This window comes from Cervus elaphus, chromosome 30, assembly GCF_910594005.1.
Source record: "Cervus elaphus chromosome 30, mCerEla1.1, whole genome shotgun sequence".
Lineage (NCBI taxonomy): Eukaryota > Metazoa > Chordata > Mammalia > Artiodactyla > Cervidae > Cervus > Cervus elaphus.
Genome location: NC_057844.1, coordinates 83,092,271 through 83,115,358, shown reverse-complemented (window position 1 = coordinate 83,115,358; position 23,088 = coordinate 83,092,271). Strand labels below are relative to the sequence as shown.

The 23,088-nt window shown below is 43.7% G+C and overlaps 1 protein-coding gene across 3 annotated transcripts in view; it reads right to left on the bottom strand.

Annotated features, from left to right (window-relative positions):
* Nucleotides 1–23,088, bottom strand: part of MYO16 (myosin XVI) — a 504,859-nt gene that overhangs the window by 179,310 nt on the left and 302,461 nt on the right. For all 3 annotated transcript variants that reach the window (XM_043891888.1, XM_043891887.1, XM_043891889.1), the window contains 4 exons: nt 21,575–21,686; nt 18,678–18,795; nt 17,828–17,899; nt 16,503–16,644 (listed from right to left, as the gene is read on the bottom strand). In XM_043891888.1, the coding sequence (XP_043747823.1) occupies nt 16,503–16,644; nt 17,828–17,899; nt 18,678–18,795; nt 21,575–21,686 (444 nt within the window). The remainder of the gene's footprint in view (nt 1–16,502; nt 16,645–17,827; nt 17,900–18,677; nt 18,796–21,574; nt 21,687–23,088) is intronic.

Below are 23,088 nucleotides of genomic sequence, written 5' to 3'. Positions count from 1 at the left end.
AATTAAACAACACACATCATAGGAGGGATTTAGTGAAACTGACAAGTTAATAGAAATCAATACATAAATTCTGTATAAATAAACCCTATTATATGTCTAGAAGACCCAGAAAGAAGTACAGTCCGCCTGAGAAGAAGACCTGGTAATGTCTTCAGTGGTAGACCTAGAGGTGACCTCTTAATGTTTACAACGTTCTACGTGTGTGAGCGTGCCCAGCCACTCAGTCGTGTCTGACTCTCTGCAACCCCATGGACTGTTGCCCACCAGGCTCCTCTGTCCAAGGAATTCTCTAGGCAAGAATACTGGAGTGGGTGGCCATTTCCTGCTCCAGGGGGTCTTCCCGACCTGGGGACCGAACCCGCAGCTCCGGCAGTGTCTCCTGCACCGCAGATGGCTTCTCTACTGCTGAGCACCGGGCTATCACAATTCTATCATTAGCCTTTGCTGGAAAGACATGTGATTGAATGCACAGTGGTCACCTTCTGAGCTGGTGGAGGAAGGGGAACTGCAACCTTCAAGGCGATGGCGCCCAGCAGAGGCGGTAAGGACGAGGGCCTGGCTTTCCAGGCACGGGAGGCGCAGCAGGGACCCGGGGAGTCAGGAAAGAGCAGAGGTGCTTCCTGCCGGCCAGGTGCCGGCCCAGGGCACGGCTGGTCGCTGCCACCCTGCACCAGGGCCGCGCCGTCAGGCTCTCAGGTCCGACCCCCCAGACGGGCTCCTGGCTGCCTGGGCAGTGGGGCTCCTGCAGCGACCGCCTGCGGTGTAGACAGAAGTCAGGAGGAAGGAGGACAGCCACGAGCGGCCAGACCTCGGCACATACTCTCCCCCGCCTGTAACAACGGGGCTTTGTGTGGACAAACAGGACGCCAAGGCGGCGAGCTGCATGTGGGTGAGCACAGAGCTGATCCTGGTTCAGATTAGGGAAAGTAAATTATTAATTAGTAACAGCATAAGTAGCATGCATTTGGTTGAAAGAACACTCCTTTCATTTATTCACATTGCATACATACCAAATTCCAAACTACATTTGTTTACAAGATAAAATGCTTAAAAAAGATGGAGAGAAAGGAAGAACTATTTTCAGGAAAAAAAAATTAATCCAGGTTTAATGCATTTTAAGGATTATTTTTGCAACTACTGACAGACAAAATGTGTTTGCTTTTTTTTTTTTTTTCCAAAAATCTATTTCATCATTTATGATTGAGTGAAATTTTGTTGTTCAGTGACTCAATCATGTCTGACATTTTGGGACTCCATGAACTGCAGGCTTCCCTGTCCTTCAGCTTCTCCCGGAGCTTGTTCAAACTCATGCCCATTGAGCCAGTGATGCCATCCAATCATCTCATCCTCTGTCGTCCCCTTCTCCTCCTGCCTTCAATCTTTTCCAGCATCAGGGGCTTTTCCAATCAGTTGGCTCTTCGTATCAGGTGGCCAAAGTACAGGAGCTTCAGCTTCGGCATCAGTCCTTCCAATGAGTATTCAGGACTGATTTCCTTTAGGATGGACTGGTTTGATCTCCTTGCTGTGCAGGGGACTCTAGAGAGTCTTGTCCAGCACCACAGTTTTGAAAGCATCAATTCTTCAGTGCTCAGACTTCTTTACGGTCCAACTCTAACGTCTGTACACGATTACTGGAAAAACCATCGTTTTATGTGACTGCTATTGCAATAGCTGCCTTGGCAGGAGGGAGCCGAGGGCCTGCAGCCAGCAAAATGCCCGTTCCGTGCGGCAGGCAGCAGTGCTGTCGTCTCACTTATTGATATCTCGACTCCTATTACACAGGCGTTTAACTCAACATCCAATTTCTAGCAAGGAGGGGCAGACAGAGGTCATCAGATGAACCGGGATTCAATCCGTTAGGCAAAATTAACATATTAATGAGATGATCTGCTTTAGTTCAAATTCTGCCCTAGAAATCTCCTGAGGGTTTTCTTAACGGTTAACAAAAATGCCTATCCCGCATCGACTCATTAGTAAAATACACCACTTTCGGTATCAGACAAAACGCTAAATGCCAGGGCATCTGTCTGACTTTGATTTGCCTTCCAGGCCTGTGGGTATGGGAAAGGGGGAAGCCTGAATTAAGGAGCATGTCCTCTTTGGAACACGGATGTACTAATTTTATTTGGGCAGCGAGGTTGGGGGATCTACCCACATCAGGTTCTGTCCTCAGTCATCTCCAGGCAAGGAGGTGAACTGACAGTTACCTAAGTAATTCAAAGTCAGTTTAGGAAAGAGATGAATCCTGTTTGGCACAAAACCCTCAGATGGAGCCAGAGCTGAATCAGACCCTGTGGCTGATGGCTGACACGTCAGACCCCAGACGGGGTAAGAAATAGGAACATCCTAGCATTGTTTGCAGTGTAGAGGGCTGATTCAGAGTTCACCCCCTGCCATAAAGCAGGGGGCCACCAGATATTTGGATGTGACCAACATCTTCCAAGGGCTTCCTTGGTGGCATTAGTGGTAAAGAATGGAGACACAGGAGATGTGGGTTCAATCCCTGGGTCGGGAAGATCCCTTGGAGTTGGAAGTGGAAACCCCCTCCAGTATTCTTGCCTGGAGAATCCCAAGGACAGAAAAGCCTGGTGGGCTATAGTCTATGGGGTCACAAAGAGTCGGACATGACTGAGCAACGGAACGCTGGGGGAACATCTTCCAAAATATCCTGACTAGGAATCATAGAATCCTAGCTCCTGAAAGCAAAACCAAGCCAGAGAGATAAGCCAACACCCTTCATTTGTAAGTAAATGAAATATGATTATCACAGCTTCAGAGGTTGAACAAATTAAGATTCACAAGACATAAATGTCTCACTAAAGATTTCATTAATGCTAAGTGTCAAGCTTAGAATAGAAACCTAGATCTCTCGATTTCCAACTCCCTTTAAAAAAAATTAAAACTGAGTTAAAAGATAAAATTGCTGTATTCATAAATTAACTACCATCTTGAACATCCACAAAAATGAGATCTATATAACATCTCAACCGACTAGCCGAAAGTACAGTAAAAAGTGCTGCTTCATTTTTCACTGATTATGCTCTTCTCTTTCTTCACCCGTTTTACTAAGAGTTAATTACATGCAATATCGTATAAGTCTAAGGTATACAACCTGTTGACTTGCCACACACAGACTGCAAAATTATCATGCTTTTCTTAATAGGGTTCCTTTCCTCCCTTCATAATAGTTCTGTCTGAGTACAAACCCTTCTTTTTATGAGGTTCCTGCTATTTAAATTTTAAAGAGCACTTTGGATTATCTTTGCCAGTTAATAGTAGATTTTGGAAATTGTTAAGGTTTGTGATTAGTCTGCCCCCCAGAAGATGACAGAGAAGAATGTTTGGAAGAACTGGAATCAACAGTCATCTCAGAATCCCTCAGACCACCCAGGAAACGGACACCTGTCTTTCTAACAATCACCTTCAATTATATGTACTCGAGACTTGAGGTTCAAAAGAACCTTTATGAAAATTAAATTAACTAGCTAGTGACTTGTAGCAAGTGGCTATTGTTGGTAACCGACCACCCCAAAACTCACTGACCAAACAACACAGGGAGTCCTAATTATGGTTCTAGATCCTTTTGTCAGTGTGGGTGGCCTGATGGGGGTTGGCAGGTCTAAGACAGCCCCCCACCCAAGGGTCCTGGGGTTGGCCAGCCCTTGGCTGGCTCACAGCATCTCTCCCCACTCGCAGAAGAGCCTGGGCTCACGCGTGAGGGGCAACGACAGGGAACCAGCGGACCCATGTGAGGCCTTAGAGTTGGCGCATCTTCACTTTGGCTGTATTCGCTTGGCTACAGCAAGACACAGGGGCAGCTCAGACACAGAGGCAGAGAGAACAGACCTAACCTCTTGATGAGAGGAGTGTCAGAGCGGAATTGGACAGGGCAAGGATGCAGAGATGCAAGCAACTGGGGGCAGTTTTGCCCCATGCTGCTTCACTTTATTTATCAGCTCGCTCACCTCTCAAATGGGGAGTTTGAAAGGTGCACCTCGTTCTGCAAAGCACACTGCTGGCTGACAGAGACCCAGATGCAAAGAACAGAGGGACAGAGGGCAGGGTTATCCTCAGGGACATGTCCACGGACAGACATGTTAACTCTAGATTATCATCTTGGGAGGAAATAAAGAAACCATTTATATTTTTTAAAGGTAGCTTTAAAACTATGCTTCTTTAAAAAAAATCAATTTTCTGACCATTTCAATGTGGGAGACGTTTTTGGAAAAACTCAGGTTTCGAGTCTGATATGTGGGGTTCATACTCCAAGCCCACTAATTCCTCATGGCTGTGTGACAAGGGTCACTTGCTCAACCTCTCTGAACTCCAGTTTCATTATCTGAAGAGCATGCTCAGTTGCTTCAGTCAAGTTCCACCCTTTGTGACCCCAGGGACTATAGCCCATCTGTCCATGGGATTCTTCAGGCAAGAATACTGCAGTGGGTTGCCATTTCCTACTCCAGGGGATCTTCCTGATCCAGGGATCAAACCCACGTCTCCTGCATTGCAGCCGGATTCTTTATCACCGAGCCACCTGGGAAGCCCCTATCTGAAGAGAGGAGACAATAATTCACTCCACACGCTAATGTCAACACTAGCTGCAATAATCCCTGGCTCAAAGCCTAGCTCATTTATAGGTAATTTCCAATAAAAGTAACACAGGTAATTTTCCAATTTTTTCAAAAAATTGGGAAAAAAAATTCCAAAAACCACAATAAATGCACATTACCACCTATTACATCTGCACCTAGGAAGAAGCCAGGTTTGGAAAGCGTATTTTAAACAAGGCGGTGTATCAAGAGAGAAAAGTTAAAGGCTTGGAGCTGACAAAAACTGAAAATGTCGTTTCGTTGAAAAGCTCATCCTCCTCCATGAGAAAATGGTATTAGAACAAGGCACACCCCGTTTAAATTGCAGGGAGGTTTCCTTGCCGGTGTTTTCTTTAGGGAGCGGCAGGGTCACCGACAGCCAGACCGGGGCATCCTGCTCTGTCTCCGAACGGCCGCTGCGCCATTTACTCCGGCAGAACTGCCCGTGCGCGCCGATGACAGGCGCGGAGGAGCTGAACACGTACCGATTGGGCTAACTCCACCCAGCAGCACAGGTTCTCAGCGGGTGGAGCAGAGGCCAGACGCATTTCCCCAGCGGGAAATGAAACAAGAGCGCAGGCATTGCTAGCACAGCGATGGATTTCACCCTTCATATAAAATAGACAAGCTGTAGCCTCTGCCCTCTTGGCTCAAGACAGAGCGACAGGAGAAGGCACGTGGGTTTTTATTAGCCTAATAAATCACTGAATTTCTTACATACGTTATTAAATCTATTTGGCCCTCAAATAATATTTGCAAATCACATAATAGTCATTATCGAAAAGGAAAAGCACCACTGTTCGGTACTAAAAATGCCATAGTCTCATAGATCTGAAAGATTTTCCCCCATGTCTCCTAAACACATGCACTTAGGGAAAAGTACACAACTCTTTATTGGTTTGATAAGCTGACCTATTCTTGAAATAATTCATCACATTATCATGATCAATATTTGTATTTAAATATTATTGTGTCCATAGTATGTGGTAATTTTTATAATAAGGATGGTAATTTTTAACCATCATTTTATATTTATTATGAAGTATTTAAAACAATTTTGAGTAATACAATATACACGAAACTTTGGTAAACCTCTCACAGATTTTATTTCTCTGGATCCTTTTATTTAAAAAAAAATGTATCTCACAAAAAAAATGAAAAAAAAATGTGCAATTACAGAGAAAAGGTTCATAGCTCTTTAGGAAATCATTATACATATGGGTGTTTTGGTAAGGAAATGGAGCAGAAGGAGAATTATTTAGAAAGCAGGTTTTGTCTTAGATATTTTGCTAAATTGTGTAGTTTTGGTTGTCATGGCAATAAGTACCATGATTTAAATGTCTATGCAGAAATAGAAGTCACTCCTACCATATTCAAAAGAATCAAAGAAATCTCGTTACTTAATGGGAAAAAATTCCCAATTTGGATGAAGGAGGGAAAAACACGGTATGCCAAATTTATTTTTCTGACAAACTGCTTGTTATTTAATCTCTGAAACAAAAATAAAGACAAAATATTTAGAATTAAACAACAAAGGAAGAGCTACAGACAAATCTCCTGGAATGCACTAAGAACTCAGAAGATACTTCATACACTCAGGTCAACAAAATCATCAGAAACTATGGAACAAACACTCCAGTGAGGAAGTCAGATCAAAAAAAAAGAGAAAAAATTTCAAACAGTCAAAATAGGGTATCATAAAACTGCAAAGATTAGTCAGATAAATAGCATAAACATGAGAAAGGACAATAAGACAAATAAATTGATTTTTGAAGGTAATTCACACAGGCAAATTTAAGCAAGACATGTCAATGAAACTGGGACAAAGGCATAAATAAATAATACCAGGACTGTAAGCTGTCAAACTAGAATTATAAGAGATACTGACTGGAGGATTATAAACAGAAGGAAACTGTGATTTAGTTGGTAAATGTACTTAAAAATCTTAAAGTGGACCACTTTCTAGAAAATATATATGACTTTAAAAACAGAGAAAAGAATCTGATTAGACCCACAAACTTTAAGATAGTATTCATAGGTCAATTCTCCCTTCACCTCCTCAAAAATTTTTTGGGAGAATTTCACCAGACACTCAAGGCATATATAATTTTCATTTAAAACATCTTAGAAGAGAAGAAAAACAGAATGCTCTCCATTTATCCTTAAACATAGATGCAGAGGATAAGATGGCTGGATGGCATCAGTGACTCAATGGACATAAATTTTAGCAAACTCTGGAAGATAGCAGAGGACAGAGGAGCCTGGTGTGCTGCAATCCATGGGGTTGCAGAGTCAGACAAAACTTCCCCACTGAACAAAAACAACAACATAGACATAAAATCAAAAGATCCTATAAAAAAAAATCTTATCTCATTAATGAAAATAAATGCAAACATCCAAAATAATGACTAGAGAATCAAATCTAGTACATCATGACCAAAATAGGACTTATCCTGAAAATGAAGAATTACTCGACAAGAAAAAAACCTACATCACTAAAATTTGCCACATAAGCTAAGAAAAGGAGAAATAATCTTACTAGATAAAAGAAAGACATTCAACAAAACAGCATCCATCTATGGTTGAAAACATTCAGCAAAGATTATCTACTGGAACTCTACCTAAACAGATCACTCACTGACAAATATTTAGAGATATTAACATTAATTTGAAACCAAGACAAGAATAGTCTACTATCACCACAAATTTTCAACACTGTACTGGGAGTGCTGGCCAATGCAATAAAATAAGAATAAACAGAATGATAAAAAAGACAAAGAAGACAAGATAACTATGATCATTTTCATGAAGATATTCCACTGGAAAATTATTAGAACTAATAAAGTCAGCAGGGTTTCTAGATATAAGATCAACATATGAAACTCAAGATTGAGTATCCCAATAAACAAATTAAAATATAATAGAAAAAGAGCATTCATCACAGCAACAGAAAGTACAAAGTACTTAGAAAAGAACAAAATAAAAATATGCAAGAAACTGATAGAAAAAACACAAACATATTGAAGAAATTAAAGAATGTATGAAGAAAGAAATATAGAAGAAAAAATATATATATTTCATATTTGTGAAAGCAAAGAATCAACAGTCTAAAAAGGCTATTTCTTTCTATATTAATCTATAAATATATTTCTCCACAAAACCCCAAATGAATTTTTTAATGGACTGAATCAAAATGACTATAAAATTCATATGCAAAAATAGACATCCAGAGATAACCAAAACAAATAAGAAAAATAAGAACGTATTATGAGAACTTACTTATTAAAACAATATATTACTGATACAGTTTAAGTCAAATAGATTAAAAATCAGGAGGGGGTAAAAAAGTATTTCTAATAAATGAGATAGGGATAATTGAATATCCATCCAAAATATAACATTAAATCAGTTTCTCATATAAACAAAAATAAATTCCTGATGTATGGAAAATCTTCAAGTTTGCGGGGGAAATGTAAGATGGCCTTGAAGTAGGAAAAGAATGACTATGCTAAGTCCCTGAGTCAGGCCACTGTATATAACTGAACAACGACCACCACGCGTTCATGAGCACATCACCACGGGGGCAGTGTAGAACCTGCCTTGCCGTGTAAAACCTCACTGGTACTCAGAGAAATGCAGGTTAATACTCTCCCCACAATTCTGCTACTAAATATATACCCCAGGGAAAACTCTAAACAGGTATCTGAGGATGCAACACTGTAATTGAGCAGGAGGAGACCTAAGCACTTGTCCATGCAAATGTGAGCAGATGCGGGCACTGTGGTTTCTCTGCAGGGGAATTCAAGCAGCAGAAGCCAAGAATGAGTTAGCTCGCTAGGTGTCAATACCGTTAAATCTCAAAAGCCGCGTGGAGTTACAGAGGGGACTGCAGCACTAAAGGTAGGGTCTGAGAGCATTTCCTGACTTCTTGATGACTCACGATGTTACACACTTGTTATGAAACACCAACATCCAGATGAATTTTTAAAACTGTGGGATATCTACACAGAATCGATGACAGAGACTTCCTGTCTTTGAGCAGGAAGGAGAGGGATGGATTTATGCAGGATACACAAAAGTAACTTCAGCTTTCAGCTGTGATTTTCTATTTCTCTTGTGTTAAAAAATTCTGAAGGAAAAGTGGCAAATGTTAATCATATGAGATAATAGGTAAGGCTCTTCCTGATTATTAAATCTTTCACCTCCCCCAAATACACTTAATGAAGGAAGCTATCACATGCTAAATGGGAAAAAAAAAATCAAAAGTCTATTTTCCTTTTCTCACAAATGCACAGCAGGTATTTTAGTATTTCTATGAGGCATCTGGGAGTTAACAATATAAATTCATTTATTAAGAAGTGTTTTACATCATAATTAATAAGGCAGTGTACAAAACATCATTTTACCAATTCTTAATTACTTACGAGTGTTGGTATAAATTTTCAGATTATCTTTCTTTTGGATTTGCAATATCCATCAGAGAACTTAAACCTATATAATCACTTTAATAAAGTTCTAAGAGGGAAAGATAAAACTAATTAGTAGATACTTGGGTCTGAATCAGATTTATTTACACATTCAGTCTCTGCTTCAGGTCCAGGTTTTGCTTTGTAGTTTTGTGTCTGAAATGAGCACAGAGAAGCAGAATGAGATGCTACTTAGGATTCATAAGTGATGTTAAATATATCAATATGATCAGATGTTTTCTGGTGGAAATTAATTTCCAATTTTGTTATCAAAATAACGGTGAAAAGACATTTAATTTCTAAACATCGTTCTCCTTACTTCATTTTCTGATCACCCAGTTTACCATTCAGATAGTTAATTTATTTTGGTCTCAAAAATCCTGTGTGTGTGTGTGTGTACCTGTGGGTGACTCATGTCGATGTATGGCAAAAACCACCACAATATTGTAAAGAAATTATCCTCCAATTAAAATTAATTAATTAATTTAAAAAATTCTGTGTCTGCACATGCTAAGTCGCTTCATTTGTGTCGGACTCTTTGCAACCGTATGGTGGGTAGCCCACCAGGCTCCTCCGTCCATGGAACTCTCCAGGCAAGAATACCAGAGTAAGCATTAAAAATTCTTCCTCACTGAAATTCCTTGAGTATAACGGGAGAGATGTGTGTGGTTAAATTAAAAAGTATTTAATTTTGATATTCTTCCGCTTCTTAATGGTCAACACAGCCCCATCAAGCCCTGTCCTGCACTACTGGGAATGAATACAGGTCAGCTGGTGGACGGTCCCAAAGAGGAAAGGTGTTTAAGCCCGGAGGGAGGTGACAGTCACAGGAATTCCATTACAGATTTGGCAGGCACGGGGCCGGGGGTGGGGAGGGAGCGAGCAGGTATCTGACAAACCGGGTTGCTTCTTTTCAATAAAAACTTTTCTGCAGCCTCTGACTCAGGAAGGAGGAAGTTGCCCACCTTAATGCATCGGGTTGGAGAGAGAGACAGCAGACCATAGGCTAAGACGAAGGTGACCATCTCTGCCGAGGCAGGCGGGACAGGCGTGGGGGATGCGCCGAGGCCCTCTGGAGAGTCTCAAGTCCCAGTAAAGAGTGACTGCAGTCACCTGGGATGCGCCCGGTGATGTGGCCACTGGAGGAGATTAGTCCTCGAAATTCAAACTCAAAGAAGCAACCTGACCAAACTGACCTCCTTGCAAAAGAGGAAACAGATGATACTTTTGTAGGAACCATCTGTAACTCTTGATGGCTACATTCAGTCCTTTAAAAAAGTCATAGACACTTATTTAAAAAAAAATCTTTTGTTTAAACAACTTCAGAAAAAAATAACCACACACACACACACCCCTGATTTGAATTTTTAGACATTTGCATCCTGGGAAATAGGAGGAGATGGTGCAGAAAGCATGAAAAATCCAGCTGCACAAAAAGCTAAAACAACCTGTAGATAGAATTTGGAAACTGTTCTCAGATGCTAGGTAAAGCACTCACATTTACAGGTGATGTACGCTAACAGTGTGGGCATGAACAGAATCCAGATGTTTCTGATGCTTTGTCTGTAATGCAGAGGACAGGGATCCATCTTCAGCCCCGAGAGTTTCATAAACTAAGACATTGACTTCCTGTCCCTGACGGATGAGATCCTCGACAAACACTCAGTTACAGCTGCAAATCTAATTCACTGAAAATGATCTTAAAAAGATTAACGTTCTTACCCTCATATTAGTTTAGTAAAAATCACATCTATCAGGGGGTGTCTCAGTGTATGTTTTTAACCATCACAGACTATATCTAAAACTACAAAGTCAATTTTCTAATTAAAAAAAAAAGTCAACAACAAAATCATTACAAACAAATTATTTGATGTAAAAATCCTCAAAAACTAGCAGAAGACTATGAACCACATTGACAGTATTATCTCAGAATTTATCAATTTATTTAATCAACAGATGAAGAAGTTAGTACAGTCCAGCTACATTGTTTATTGTTGGTTTTTTTTTTTTTTGAGAGTCTCCCAAAAAATTATATGAAAAATTGTGTATTTATTCCATTCATCAGATTCTCAAACTGGACTTTGACCTTAAAAAAAGTCTAAGTATACTATAATATTTCATAAGTACATTAAGTGCTATCTGATTGCATCAACAAGAAAAAAATGGAAATCATAAAGAAAATTCATTATATCGCATCATGTATATTATATCATTTCAATACAATATACCGCAAAACAATCAAGTCTGTTTAAAAATCCTTGGAAATTCAACCAATGTGTATACATACTGCTGACTATTCATAACTAATGGTATACACACGTAGTTCTCAGTAGAACAAAGCTAAGAAGAATTCCCAAATGAAAACTTCAGTCATAAATCCACTTAGCCCAGTGAATTCACCTTGTCTTCATCTCAGAGCATGAATGTAGAGCTCTGCTTTCACTCAATTCAGGGAGGCAATCTTCAGACCAGCTACATAGGATCCAAAATCCTGACCTGGGTTGGTTTTAAACCAGCCTCTAGAGTTGTTCAAGGCTATCCTTACTCTTTCCCCATTTGAAACACCAGCTGCCTCTAGGAAAGATAAACAAGTCTCACCTAGTGAAGAAGTGCCATTTTTCTGAATATGAAACTTACACTGCTTGCTACAATCTCACGAGCGCAGATTTGCTGCATGCATTTCGATGCATCTCGTGCTGTCAGACGCTGGAGGGGAGTGTGCCCACCTGACACCCCAACAGGACCGTAAATCCACGTCCCTCTGCTCTTCCGTCTCGGTCGAGAGCGAGGTGCTGGCTGTGAGACGCCAGGACCCGCTGTGAACACCACCATCCTTTACAATGACTCACCCACACTGCTGGGGAACACATGTGCCATGTGGCGATCCACTGATGCAAATCTCTCTGGAGACCCAGGACATTCCATGCCGACTTACAAAATCACTTTCTTATAAATTAAAACATATGAATGTAGAAGTGAAAGTGTGAGTCGCTCAGTCGCATCCAACTCTCTGCGACCCCCTGGACTGTAGCCCTCCAGGCTCCTCTGTCCATGGGATTTTCTCCAGGCAAGGATACTGAAGTGGGCTGCCATTCCCTTCTCTAGGGGACCTTCCTGACCCAGGGATCGAACCCACATCTCCAAGTCTCCTGCGCTGCAGGTGGGTTCTTGGCCTGATGAGCCGCTGGAAAAGACCCCTTTGCTGGGAAAGAATGAGGGCAGGAGGAGAAGGGGACGACAGAGAAAGACATGGTCGGATGGCATCACTGACTCGATGGACATGAGTTTGAGCAAACTCCAGGAGATCGTGAAGGATGGGGAGGCCTGGTGCGTTGTGGTCCATGGGGTCACAGAGGTGAGCATGACTTAGTGACTGAACAACAACAGTGAATTTTAGAAATGGGATAAGATACCAAAAATATCCTCCTGATAATTTCAAGAATTAAATCATTGCATTGATGTGTGGACTTTAAAACAAAAAACACTTAAAATGACTTCAATCTCTGTTTAAAATAGTCTAGCTTTTCTGACGGGTATACCTATTCTACACTTCTTCCAGTGACTTAATCACATTACAGTTAGACTGGGGGGAGAAGGAGGATTTGATAGTTTGATAAATTTCACAAGTGGTATATTTTTTCCAACAGCCTTTTTTTTCTCTCTCCAGGATCAATCTAAATCTACAGATCGAAGGACAAGGCCTCTGGACAGTTCCTGGTCTGGTACAGTGACCCCTGCCTCCCGATGAGAGGCAGGTTCACTTTGATGTTCCAAGCCCAGAGCCTTCATCCCAATTTGACCAGCCACCTGTCTCCCAGTGCTCACAGGGCTGGCATCTCAGAGATCCCAAGATTCCCCCCTCATCCAATGCTTCCTCCACCACGTGGCCAGTTTCTCTGTCTACTCACTCACCTGTCCATGCAAGGATACGACATGACTTTTTCCTCAAGGAACCCCCACCAAGTGGGAAGTGCCATGGTTACTAAGCCTCATGGACTTTATTTTTCCAACAATCAAAGCCCACAAACTGCGCTCTGGACCCCAGGAAGTACTCTGCAAACGTGTCACAGACGTGTCAAGGGAGAAGGGAAGGCGGGGAGGGGCGTGGATACTGATCAGCGGTAACCCAGCATCTCTGCTTCCTCTAAACTCAGCCTCCGATCCCAGCCGCGCACACGAGTGGCGACACTGTCATTACTGCAGTTCAGTCGTGTCCGAGTCTGTGCGACCCCCTGGACTGCAGCCGCCAGGCGCCTCTGTCATGGGATTCTCCAGGCAAGAACACTGGGGGAGTGGCTTGCTGTGCCCTCCTCCAGGGGATCTTCCTGAGTAGCAACATCCCTATTCTTCAGTTATTTCCTTTATTTGCTATTCTCCAAACAAGCAAGATTACAGAATCAACATAAAACAAGGACACTGGACTACACCTAGGGTTTCCTCCATCTGCCTCTTTCTCCCAAGCTTCGCATCTCCACGGATGAACTAGGAAAGTTTCTTTCCAGGCACGGCCACTGAGATGCTCCTGGGGAACCAGCCCGCTGAGTCCGGCACTGTGCTGACCCCTGAAACCAACCAGAGTTCTCACCACCAGCTGCTGAGCAGACGAACCGGCCTGGAGACATGAGAACTCAGGGTGGAAAGGGGTCAAAGTGAACCGGAGGCTTTGGTGTCTGACGACATTTGGAGAGCTCTCCGAATCTTCTATCATTCACTGAAGTAATTAATCATAAATACTTACACGTCTATGTTTAGCTCAACTAAAATATCAAAAGAATGTAATATAAGCATCTTTAAGACTTCAAAGGCTCAGTGACAAACAAAAAAATCTCCATATGTATGCCTGAAACTCAGTTTATTTACTGTATTATAATCTGCAGGCCAAACTGTGCTCTCCAAAAATGTGGATTCCAGATCACGGAGACATAAGTGAATAAATGAATGAATGAAGTGTGTCTTCATTGCTCCTCTACTAAGCTATCTCCTAAACTTCATCTACTTATAACCTTCCATCTATCAATACTTACTGTTAAGGTACTTCTCTGGTAAAAAGGGGCTGTTCCACAGGTTATATTTCTCAGGTGTCCCCATATATATAAACCACTGTATTCAGAACTCATGATGAAAATGAGTAAAAATAAGCTAGAGGTTTCTATGTCTGAAGAAATTTCCCAAAGTTTCCACAACTTCTCTGCCTCCCCAAGACTCTAAATTACAGGTGCCTCTCAGTAGGCATGTTAATACCAAAACTCTGCTGATGATGTCGGTGCAGGAAAAAAAAAAATAACTTAAAATCTAACACTGATAATTCAACCCTGGAAATGAAATGCAGACAGTGGGAAACAGGTCCAATTATGGGAGATGCAAAAATGAGTTATCATTTGAACATTTCCAAGTTATTATTGTTCATTACACCTCAGGAAGAATCTGTATCTCATTTCATAATCACAGGGATGATAAACCTATTTGGGACTGAGGTACAAAATTCTACATTTTTTTAAAATGTATAATCTTATTAATATTGTACCTACTCTACTATGATCCAGAAAATGAACTCAGCATTCTAGGAACAAACATGTCATCTGCCTATTTTCCCCTCACAACTTGTTAGAGTGCATCTTATTTATATTTATTCTCTCGCAAATTTCACAAAAATTGAATAGTGTGATAAATATGTCCTGTTACTGTAAAGGGTGCCTGCCCATGTTAACCTCAGGGAGATACAGATATATGTAGATAATATAGATTTTCTGACATAATTACAACACTTTTAGAAAGTTGAGGACTCATAAACAATAAAAGTCTATCCTGAGTTTATCCAAGTTTTGAGACTTCTCTGTGGCTTAGGAAATGGGTCTGTAAATCTATAAGCTTTCCATGAATTTCAACGAATTAAAAATACTGCAAATACAACCTTTCTATGCATTATATTTGTATTGAAACTCAGGTTTGGGTGAGTCATTGGTGAAAGAGAGAAAAAAAAAATGGGAGTTATGACTCAAATGAGAATACTGTCTTTTAGAAGTCAAATTTCTGATACATTAATTTATCTCTACTTTTCTAATAATCCCTGTCTTTATTCATTCACTTAGTAAATAAACATAAAGGTAAGACTTACATCATAAATTTGCACTTTGACACAGTAGCCGTATTCCCGCTGAAACGGAAATGAAGTGTTTTCCGAGGTTTATGTTTCCCTACGTGTGCAGTCAGAAGTCCAGACTTTGTGTCAGCTTTTCCAATTCTGTAATCTAAGTCTCTATAAGATTTAAATGGCAAATGGGAATTTCCTAAAAGTTCTTACATGCAGCTGGACTTAAATATATTAAGTTTTTCAATGTCAGCTTCAGCAGAACAGCCAATAATTGTATACAAGACGCATTTGGTAGTCTTAGCCTACTAGTACTATTCTGTGAATTGTCTTCATATTTAAAGGGAAATCACAAAATAACTGATAGTAAGAAATAATGACAAGATCCAGAGTCCGCACCACACCCAAGATTACAGTTTACCTGCTTAAATGCAGGTAACACGACAGTGACCCTCAAGTCACAGACCATACACGGAACATGCCGATCAATGCTCAGGGTCTTTTTACGTGTATGTTTTAGTGAGAACTTTAGTATGCCTTTGTCCTTGGAATCTGCTGAGGTGTCTGCATGTGTTTAAGAACTTTCCCGTTAATACACGGCCATGCTAATGTTTTCCGGGGACCCCCTAAAAGGAGCGGCTCTCAGGAGTTTGGTGAAGTCTGTACGGACAAGAAAGAAAGCCTCAGGATGCGGCATTCAAAGACCAGCAGACACGTAAACCCTCCTGGGTGCGATTTCGCTTCCCGTGGCCTGCCCTGCCCAAGGTCATTATTAGTGTCGAGAATACTAACAAAGCTTTCCATTGACAAGGTGCCGGGGGATCTATCATTTTTAGATGATCAAACAGCCCCGAAAAGCTACTGCTTAAAGATGACTGAGGCCAGGAGTCAAAACGGTTACCATAGAGATGCTTCATCAAATAACCCCCAAAGCAAGGAAGGAGACAGGAGGGGCGACCGAGCTGAAACACAGCATCCAATCGGGTCTAGAGAGTCATGGGTGTCTCAACAAACTGCAGGGCTTCAGATGTGCTTGAACTGTCTTCTTCCCAGACATATACTCTTTTTTAATACTTCTTGGTGCTCAAAAGGCCATGTGTGCCTCCAGCCCAGAGAGAAGGCATTTGCGTCTCTATGCACAAGACATGATTGATTAATTCACCCGGGGGGGGGGGGGGGGCGGTGGGGGGGTTGGGGAGGCTCAAATCCCTTAAAAATAGTCTGCGAAATCCTGGAAGTAGAATCACCTCACTAAAATGAAAGGTTTTAGTGACTCTGGACTTGGAAGCATCTTTAAGAGCGCGCCTGGTCAAGTCGTCCCGGCGGGAAGACACATGATCAGGTGACCGTCACACCTACCTGCCGGGCTCCTCGTCACCGTGGAGGCAACAGTTCGCCGCGTTCACCAGAAAGCTGAACAGACGACCATACAGAGACTTGGCCAGGAGATCCCGGTAAAACTCAGCCATCGCCACGGTGTGCTGCCGTGTGAGCACCTCTCCTGGGAGGGCGAGGAGGGGAGGATCAGTGAGCACGGGGCCGTCCCTGATCAGAAGCCAACAGTGCTGGGCTGTTTACCCCGCCACACCCGCACACGTCAGAAGATGCGACCAACGCACCACGACTCTGACAGATGCAGCCTCTGCCAGCTATTACAAAAACACACAGCAGTGATGTTGAGAAAAAGAAAAAAAAAAAAAATCCAATGGAGGAGGAGTCCTCAAAACTACAATGCAGAGGCAGGCTGGTGAGGCAATGAGCTCCAGTGAGTGAGACAGGGACGTCTGGGGAAGCCCCTCTCTGCACACTGCGTGCAGACGGACACCACAGAGACCATCTCGGGGGTCGGACGGTGTGTGTGTGTGTCCACCCATCAAGTCACGTCCGACTCTCTGCGTGCAACCCCACGGACTGCAGCCCGCCAGGCTCCTCCATCCATGGGATTTCCCAGGCAAGGGTACTGGAGTGGGTTGCCATTTCCTCCTCCAGGGGATCTTCCCGACCTAGGGATCAAATCTGCATCTCTTGTGTCTCCCGCCTGGGCAGGCAGGCTCTTCACCACGGAGCCACTCGGGAAGCCCATGAACTTGGACGGCATCAGAGTCTAATTCCAAGCACGCCATTTATTAGGGAGTCGATGCTCAAGTTTATCTAGCCTCTTTGAATCTTAGTTTTCTCATTCACTAAAGTGGAAAGGGGAGGGGATGGTTGGATGGCATCACCGATTGGATGGACATGAGTTTGAGCAAGCTCCGGGAGTTGGTGATGGACAGGGAGGCCTGGCGTGCTGCAGTCCCTGGGGTCGCAAAGAGTCAGACACGACTGAGCGACTGAACTAAAAATGGGAAGAGTTAAATTCATGCCTTAGCAAAATGTGTGCCAACTAAAAACTCCAGTGCTCACAGCACCTGCCACAGCTCCCCTGAGCTCACGAGTGCCCAGGAGGCAGCAGCTCTTATTCCGGCTGATGAAGCGGAGGGAAAACGGTGCTCGCCAAGGAGGAGGGCAGGCTGCTGCCACAGACACAGACACAGCCGATGGTTTAACTGAACAGATCCTCTTGGATTGACGACTTTGTCTAAAATGACCCATTACCTAAAAAAAGGTGAGCGGCTCACCAGAACGGTCTCTCAGGAGCATACAGAGGTTTACCAAGGTGGGAGGCAAAGTACAGAAAAACTTACCCTTAAAATACTGGATGTCAGTGGTTAAAGCAGAGGCCAGCTCATCCGAAGATACCTGCAGCATTCCAGCCACTGAAATTAAAGCCGTAATGAAAGCATCAAGTTACACACATGTTGACAGTGAGAACTGGCATTTAGAACTGAGAAGTGTGTACAGACCCATTAGGGTGCGTGTCTGTTAAAGACACTGAACTATCACTGTAACCGGCAAATTCAACTACAGAAACAGCTCGATTAAAACGTCGAGGAGTTCCCGGGCCCTCAGCATTAAGCTGCTGCAGGATTTTCCCCTCCTCACCCTTACTAACAGCCCAGGATGCTTTTTACCCCCAATTCCTGGCTAAATCACTTAGATATGGGGTGAAGATAATGGTGGTCACCACCATCATCATTATCTGGTTTTAAGGTTACTTTGAAAAAAAAAAAAAAAAGCTGGGGGTGACTAACAAGGCCACTTCAAAGGAGAGAGGTTTTTGGCAAGATCTTTAAAGGGAAGCAATTATGTTCTGTTTAAATGTTTAGTTAATAATATGCCCTCCATAGAGGGTAGAGGGGTGGGGCGGAGAATGCGCGGAATGATATAAATAAGCCCGATCACGTGCCAAAGCATCAACACGGTTACTGAGGCGGGCAGCGTGGGGACATCAACGTGCCTCTTATTAACTCACATGACCACAAAGACAAAAGAAGAAAGCGGATCTGGGTTTGTTTTCCCCACCGCCCGCCCTGAATTCCACTCCCGCAGAAAGTGGGCGCGATTCCCCCTGACTTTTCTGTACTGTGTCTCCATCTACTGGCCAGCCTGGAGAACTGCACGTCAAGGCATCGCTGGTCCATGAGTTCCACTGACCTTGCTCGAGGAGCTGGAGGTCAGACACCAGCGCGGAGTCGGCCTCGGAGAGAGCGGTGAAGCCAACGTCGCCGAGGTGCAACACGGCTGCTAGAATCACGCACAGGTTCTCCACCTCCTACGCGGGTGGCCAACAGAGAAGGAAAAGAGTGCTGCTTAGGAAAGAAAGATGCGGAGACCGGTCCTTTGGAAAACCTCCAAGTAGGTTAAAAAATAATGATGCGCGGCTGTGATTTTTTTCAGACTGAGAATGTCCCATAAGGGAACCACCGATCAATGGTAAAAATGGGTACATCCCCTTCAGAGCAAGCAATGGTAACCTTAAAAATTCCCAATTAAAAAAAAAAAATTCCCAATAAATTCCCGGTTTCCTAATTGGTATTTTGGGCAGGAAAAGCTCCTGCCGGAGAGAGTTTTTTCTAAGAACAATTCTCATTTGCTTTATAGGCATAGACTTGACACAGTGTGGTCCCTGGGCCATCCGTGAATTTCCTCCTGAACTTCCAGTTTTCATGACAAGGCACAGTTTTATTATTAACGGCTGTAAAATGAGCGCATTGAAAAGGATAACCTGTCATTTTCAGGTATAATCCTCTATGACTGCAGGGTTACTTAGACATGTTTTTGGTAGCCTCCAAATCACAAATTAGGGCCTCAGATTTTATTGATCTGTGCCTGTCTGAGTAACATTTTCCAAGCTCCTTGAGCTACCCGACATCTCCCTCTCCCGTTTTTAAATAAATCCAGGATGACAGCTCCCTCTCCCGTTTTTAAATAAATCCAGGATGACAGCTCCCTCTCCCGTTTTTAAATAAATCCAGTAACTCCTCATTAAATTTCCCAGTGCCCTGAGAGAGAGAGACACTCCTGGACACAGACATGAAGACTCTCCGTCCAGTCATCAAGGTTCTCGCAGTTCCGTACCGTGATGGAGACAGAACGGTGAGAAGCCGCCTGAGCTGAGTGACAGTGTGGTGATGCTAACAAGCTGCCCTGCGAGCAGGGGGCGGCGGCTGCTGCTCTGTGTCCGCCTGCGGTGAGCAAGCCCCCTGTCGTCTGGCCGGTGATGGAGGCCTGGGGGGGGCGGGGGCGGGCGGTCATCTTCATGGTCAGGTCTCCCGGAACCACACTCACGAGCTCTGACTCAAGGGTCCTGCCAGAAGTACCTTCCTCCCAGTCTAAGGGGACTTGATCTTTCCCTGCTGGTGGACTAAATCTGTCACCATCTCAGTCACACCTGAGGATCAAGATGATCATCACCTTTCGGTCTTGGTTCAAATCGCAAGTATCTCTTTAACCAAAACGCTTGTTAGATGCCCTATTTGGCCCCTTATGTGGAAGACGTATTTTGTGTGCCCTGCCTTTGAGGATCAGTCATGGGTTTCTACAGCCCTATTTCCAAGGAGCTGATATTTGGTGGGATGATTCCTTACCCACCTCTCTATTCCAGTTTCCTATAAGTGAGTAGAGATTTTAGACATAAATGGAGGAAGGGAAAAGTAGTAACAGCACCAAAAAAAAAAAAAAAAACCCAAAAAACCCCAACAGTAGCAAATGCAAAGCCTGAAAAGTACAAGTGGTAGGAGTTAGGGAAAGAAGAAACACAGAGATTGGACAAGCGGAGCAACAAAGAACAGAATGCCGTATGACTGCACGTTCCTAGAATTCCAGTCCCTGAATGGGTGAGGCTGGCGTGGGGCCAGGTGCCCAGAGCTATTCACTGCGGGTGAGTCCCCACCTCCTCTGTCCTCCTTTGCTGTCACCCTACAACCCCTTCCACCCCTCGCTGCCCCGTGAGCCAAGGGGAAAGACAGGGACCCAAATCGATCAACGAATACTGGGTTTAAGATTAAAAAAATTCAATCTGTGACTAAATCTTGGCTCATGAACTACAGGCATCCCAGTTACCCATGCAATCTTATGTTGATTGCTAATGAGAAACTGGCTCTCATTTAAAGTGACCCCATAATGAATGTCGGGGACACGGAGATGATGCATAAGACAAGGAGATCTGTGGGAATTTCCTAGGTCTTGGCAGCTCAGTGGTAGAGTCTGCCTGCCAATGCAGGAGACGTGGGTTTGATCTCTGGGTCGGGAAGATCCCCTGGAGGAGGAAATGGCAACCCACTCCAGTATTCTTGCCTGGAGAATCCCGTGGACAGAGGAGCTTGGGGACTATGGTCCATGGGGTCGAAAAGAGTTGGACAAGACTGAAATGGCTGAGTACACTTCACATCTCTTGTTCTCTAGACCTATGTTATTCAATTCAGTAAACACTAACCTCACAAGACAATCTCAGTTTAAACTGATCAGAATTTTTTTAAAACGTTTAAAAAAAGTTAAAAATCCACATCCTCAGTCTCACTAGCCTCCTCTCCCACGCCCGGCAACCCCAAGTGGCCAGTGACTGCCCTACTGTACAATGCAACCTAGAACATTTCTGGGATTATGGAAATTTCCATTGCGTTGCAGCGGGTTTAAGCACTTTACATAATACGTTTCAGCTTTGGAGGTATTTGATAATTCTTTAAGAATTTAAAAAAAAATAAAGCATAGCATTCAAGAAGATAGTTTAATGGAATGATCAGATTCCTGTCCCGAGTGGTACTTGGCAGCAGACAGTCCCTTCCATCTGCCATTTTTCTCTTGAGTCAGCCAGTGCCAAGTTCTTATCTGTTTTGCTCACGTGGTCCCTGTGGGAAAAGGTCTCCACCGCCTTCTTGAAGACGGCAGCCCATCTTCATGGTACCCTGTGGCCCTGGGCATAATGTTTGTTCACAGCTCTCTCCCATCAGCATGCAAGCTCCACGAGGCAGAGGAATGTTTTTGAATGAATAACTTTTACAAACTAGCAGAGGGTTGATTTCCTCAGTGGAATATTTAACCGCATGACTCACCAAGTTACTGAAGCCAATTACACTCAGGGCTTGTTTCAAAATAGCAAATTTCTCCCTGTTCAGAGAACGCTCTGCTGTTGATGTATCTTCTCTAAGGGTCTGGTGCAAATACCTGTGAGGAGGAAAAGCAGGCAGGTTTATGGCTTGGCTCGTCAACAAACCCCAGCGGCGAAAAGTCGCTTCAGCCACGTCTGGTCTCCCGAATAATGGAAATCACCTGGACCTTGTGTCCCTGTGTTATTTATAAGGCTTTGGTCCGCAAGAGCACGCGCTGTTTCCAGAAGGAAGAACGAAAGGTTCCTGTTGTACCAGAATGTATTTACACTGTTCTCCTTGGTTCTCACTTGAGTGGCTCCCCTCCTCAGAGAAGGTCAAGAGTGCTTTGTGTATTTCATATAGAAATCTAGCAGATTCTATCGCATGCTTTGTAATTCGTATGTGTAGCCAAGATTTTAAATGGACAGCAATCTACGATTTCTTCTCGTCAATATCTTTTAATTACGAGGTGAATGATTAATTCATTGATTTATTCCTTTCATTAAAAAAAGCACAAAAAGGAAGAGAGAAGTTGAAACTGTTAGTTGCTCAGTCACGTCTGACTCTTTGCGACCCCAGGGACTGTAGCCCGCCAGGCCCCTCTGTCCATGGGATTCGCCAGGCAAGAATTCTGGACTGAGTTGCCATTCCCTTCTCCAGGGGGTCTTCCCAACCTGGATCTCCTGCGTTGCAGGCAAGATTCTTGACCGACTGAGTTACGAGGGAGGCCTGGGAAGAGATGAGGCAAAGAAATGAGCCAGCAGGTCTAGTGAGAGACCAGCAGTGAAGAGACGCGGAGGAGATAGAAAGGCAGGCGGGCGAGAGGAGGGGCTGGCTGTTCATGGGAAGGGAGAAAAGAGAGGCGTCAATAACACGTTGTAAGTTTCCGTCTGGGGAAGCGGGGTGGAGGGGGGCTCATTCAATCAGGGGGGCTTCTCAAGAGGAGGAATGCGTTCTTGAGAGAGAAAGACGTAGTTTATCATAGTTGTGTTTGCTCCCTTTGAACTACTTGCTAGAAGCTCATGTGGTGTTCCAAGAAATAATCAGCTATAAGGATCTAAAATTCAGAGAAGTCCAGAAAATAAGCCCTGGAAGTCATCAACACCCAGACGACTAAAATCACACCCTGGAAAGAAGGCGCCCGTTTTACAGATGAAGACAGAGCTGATGGAGAAGGGGCCGTAGGGGCAAGGGGTGGGGGTGAGAGCAGGCAGGTGCAGACTCTGTCGGTGTGGACGAGGGGTCTGAAAGGATTCCTACGTCCTTGACCGTGGCTGGGATGGGGGGTCAAAGTGAAACAGCCCACGGGATGGGGCGAGAAGTGGGGAGACCTCAGGAGGCTTATACGGTGAGGCAGAAGCACATACAGACCAGAGAAGACGAAAAGACAGGGAGGAGGCGTTGGAGGAGGAGGGAGAGGGTCTGGCCTCCAGGCCCCTCGGCCCAGTGGAAGGACGCTCCCTTCCCACGTTCGGGTC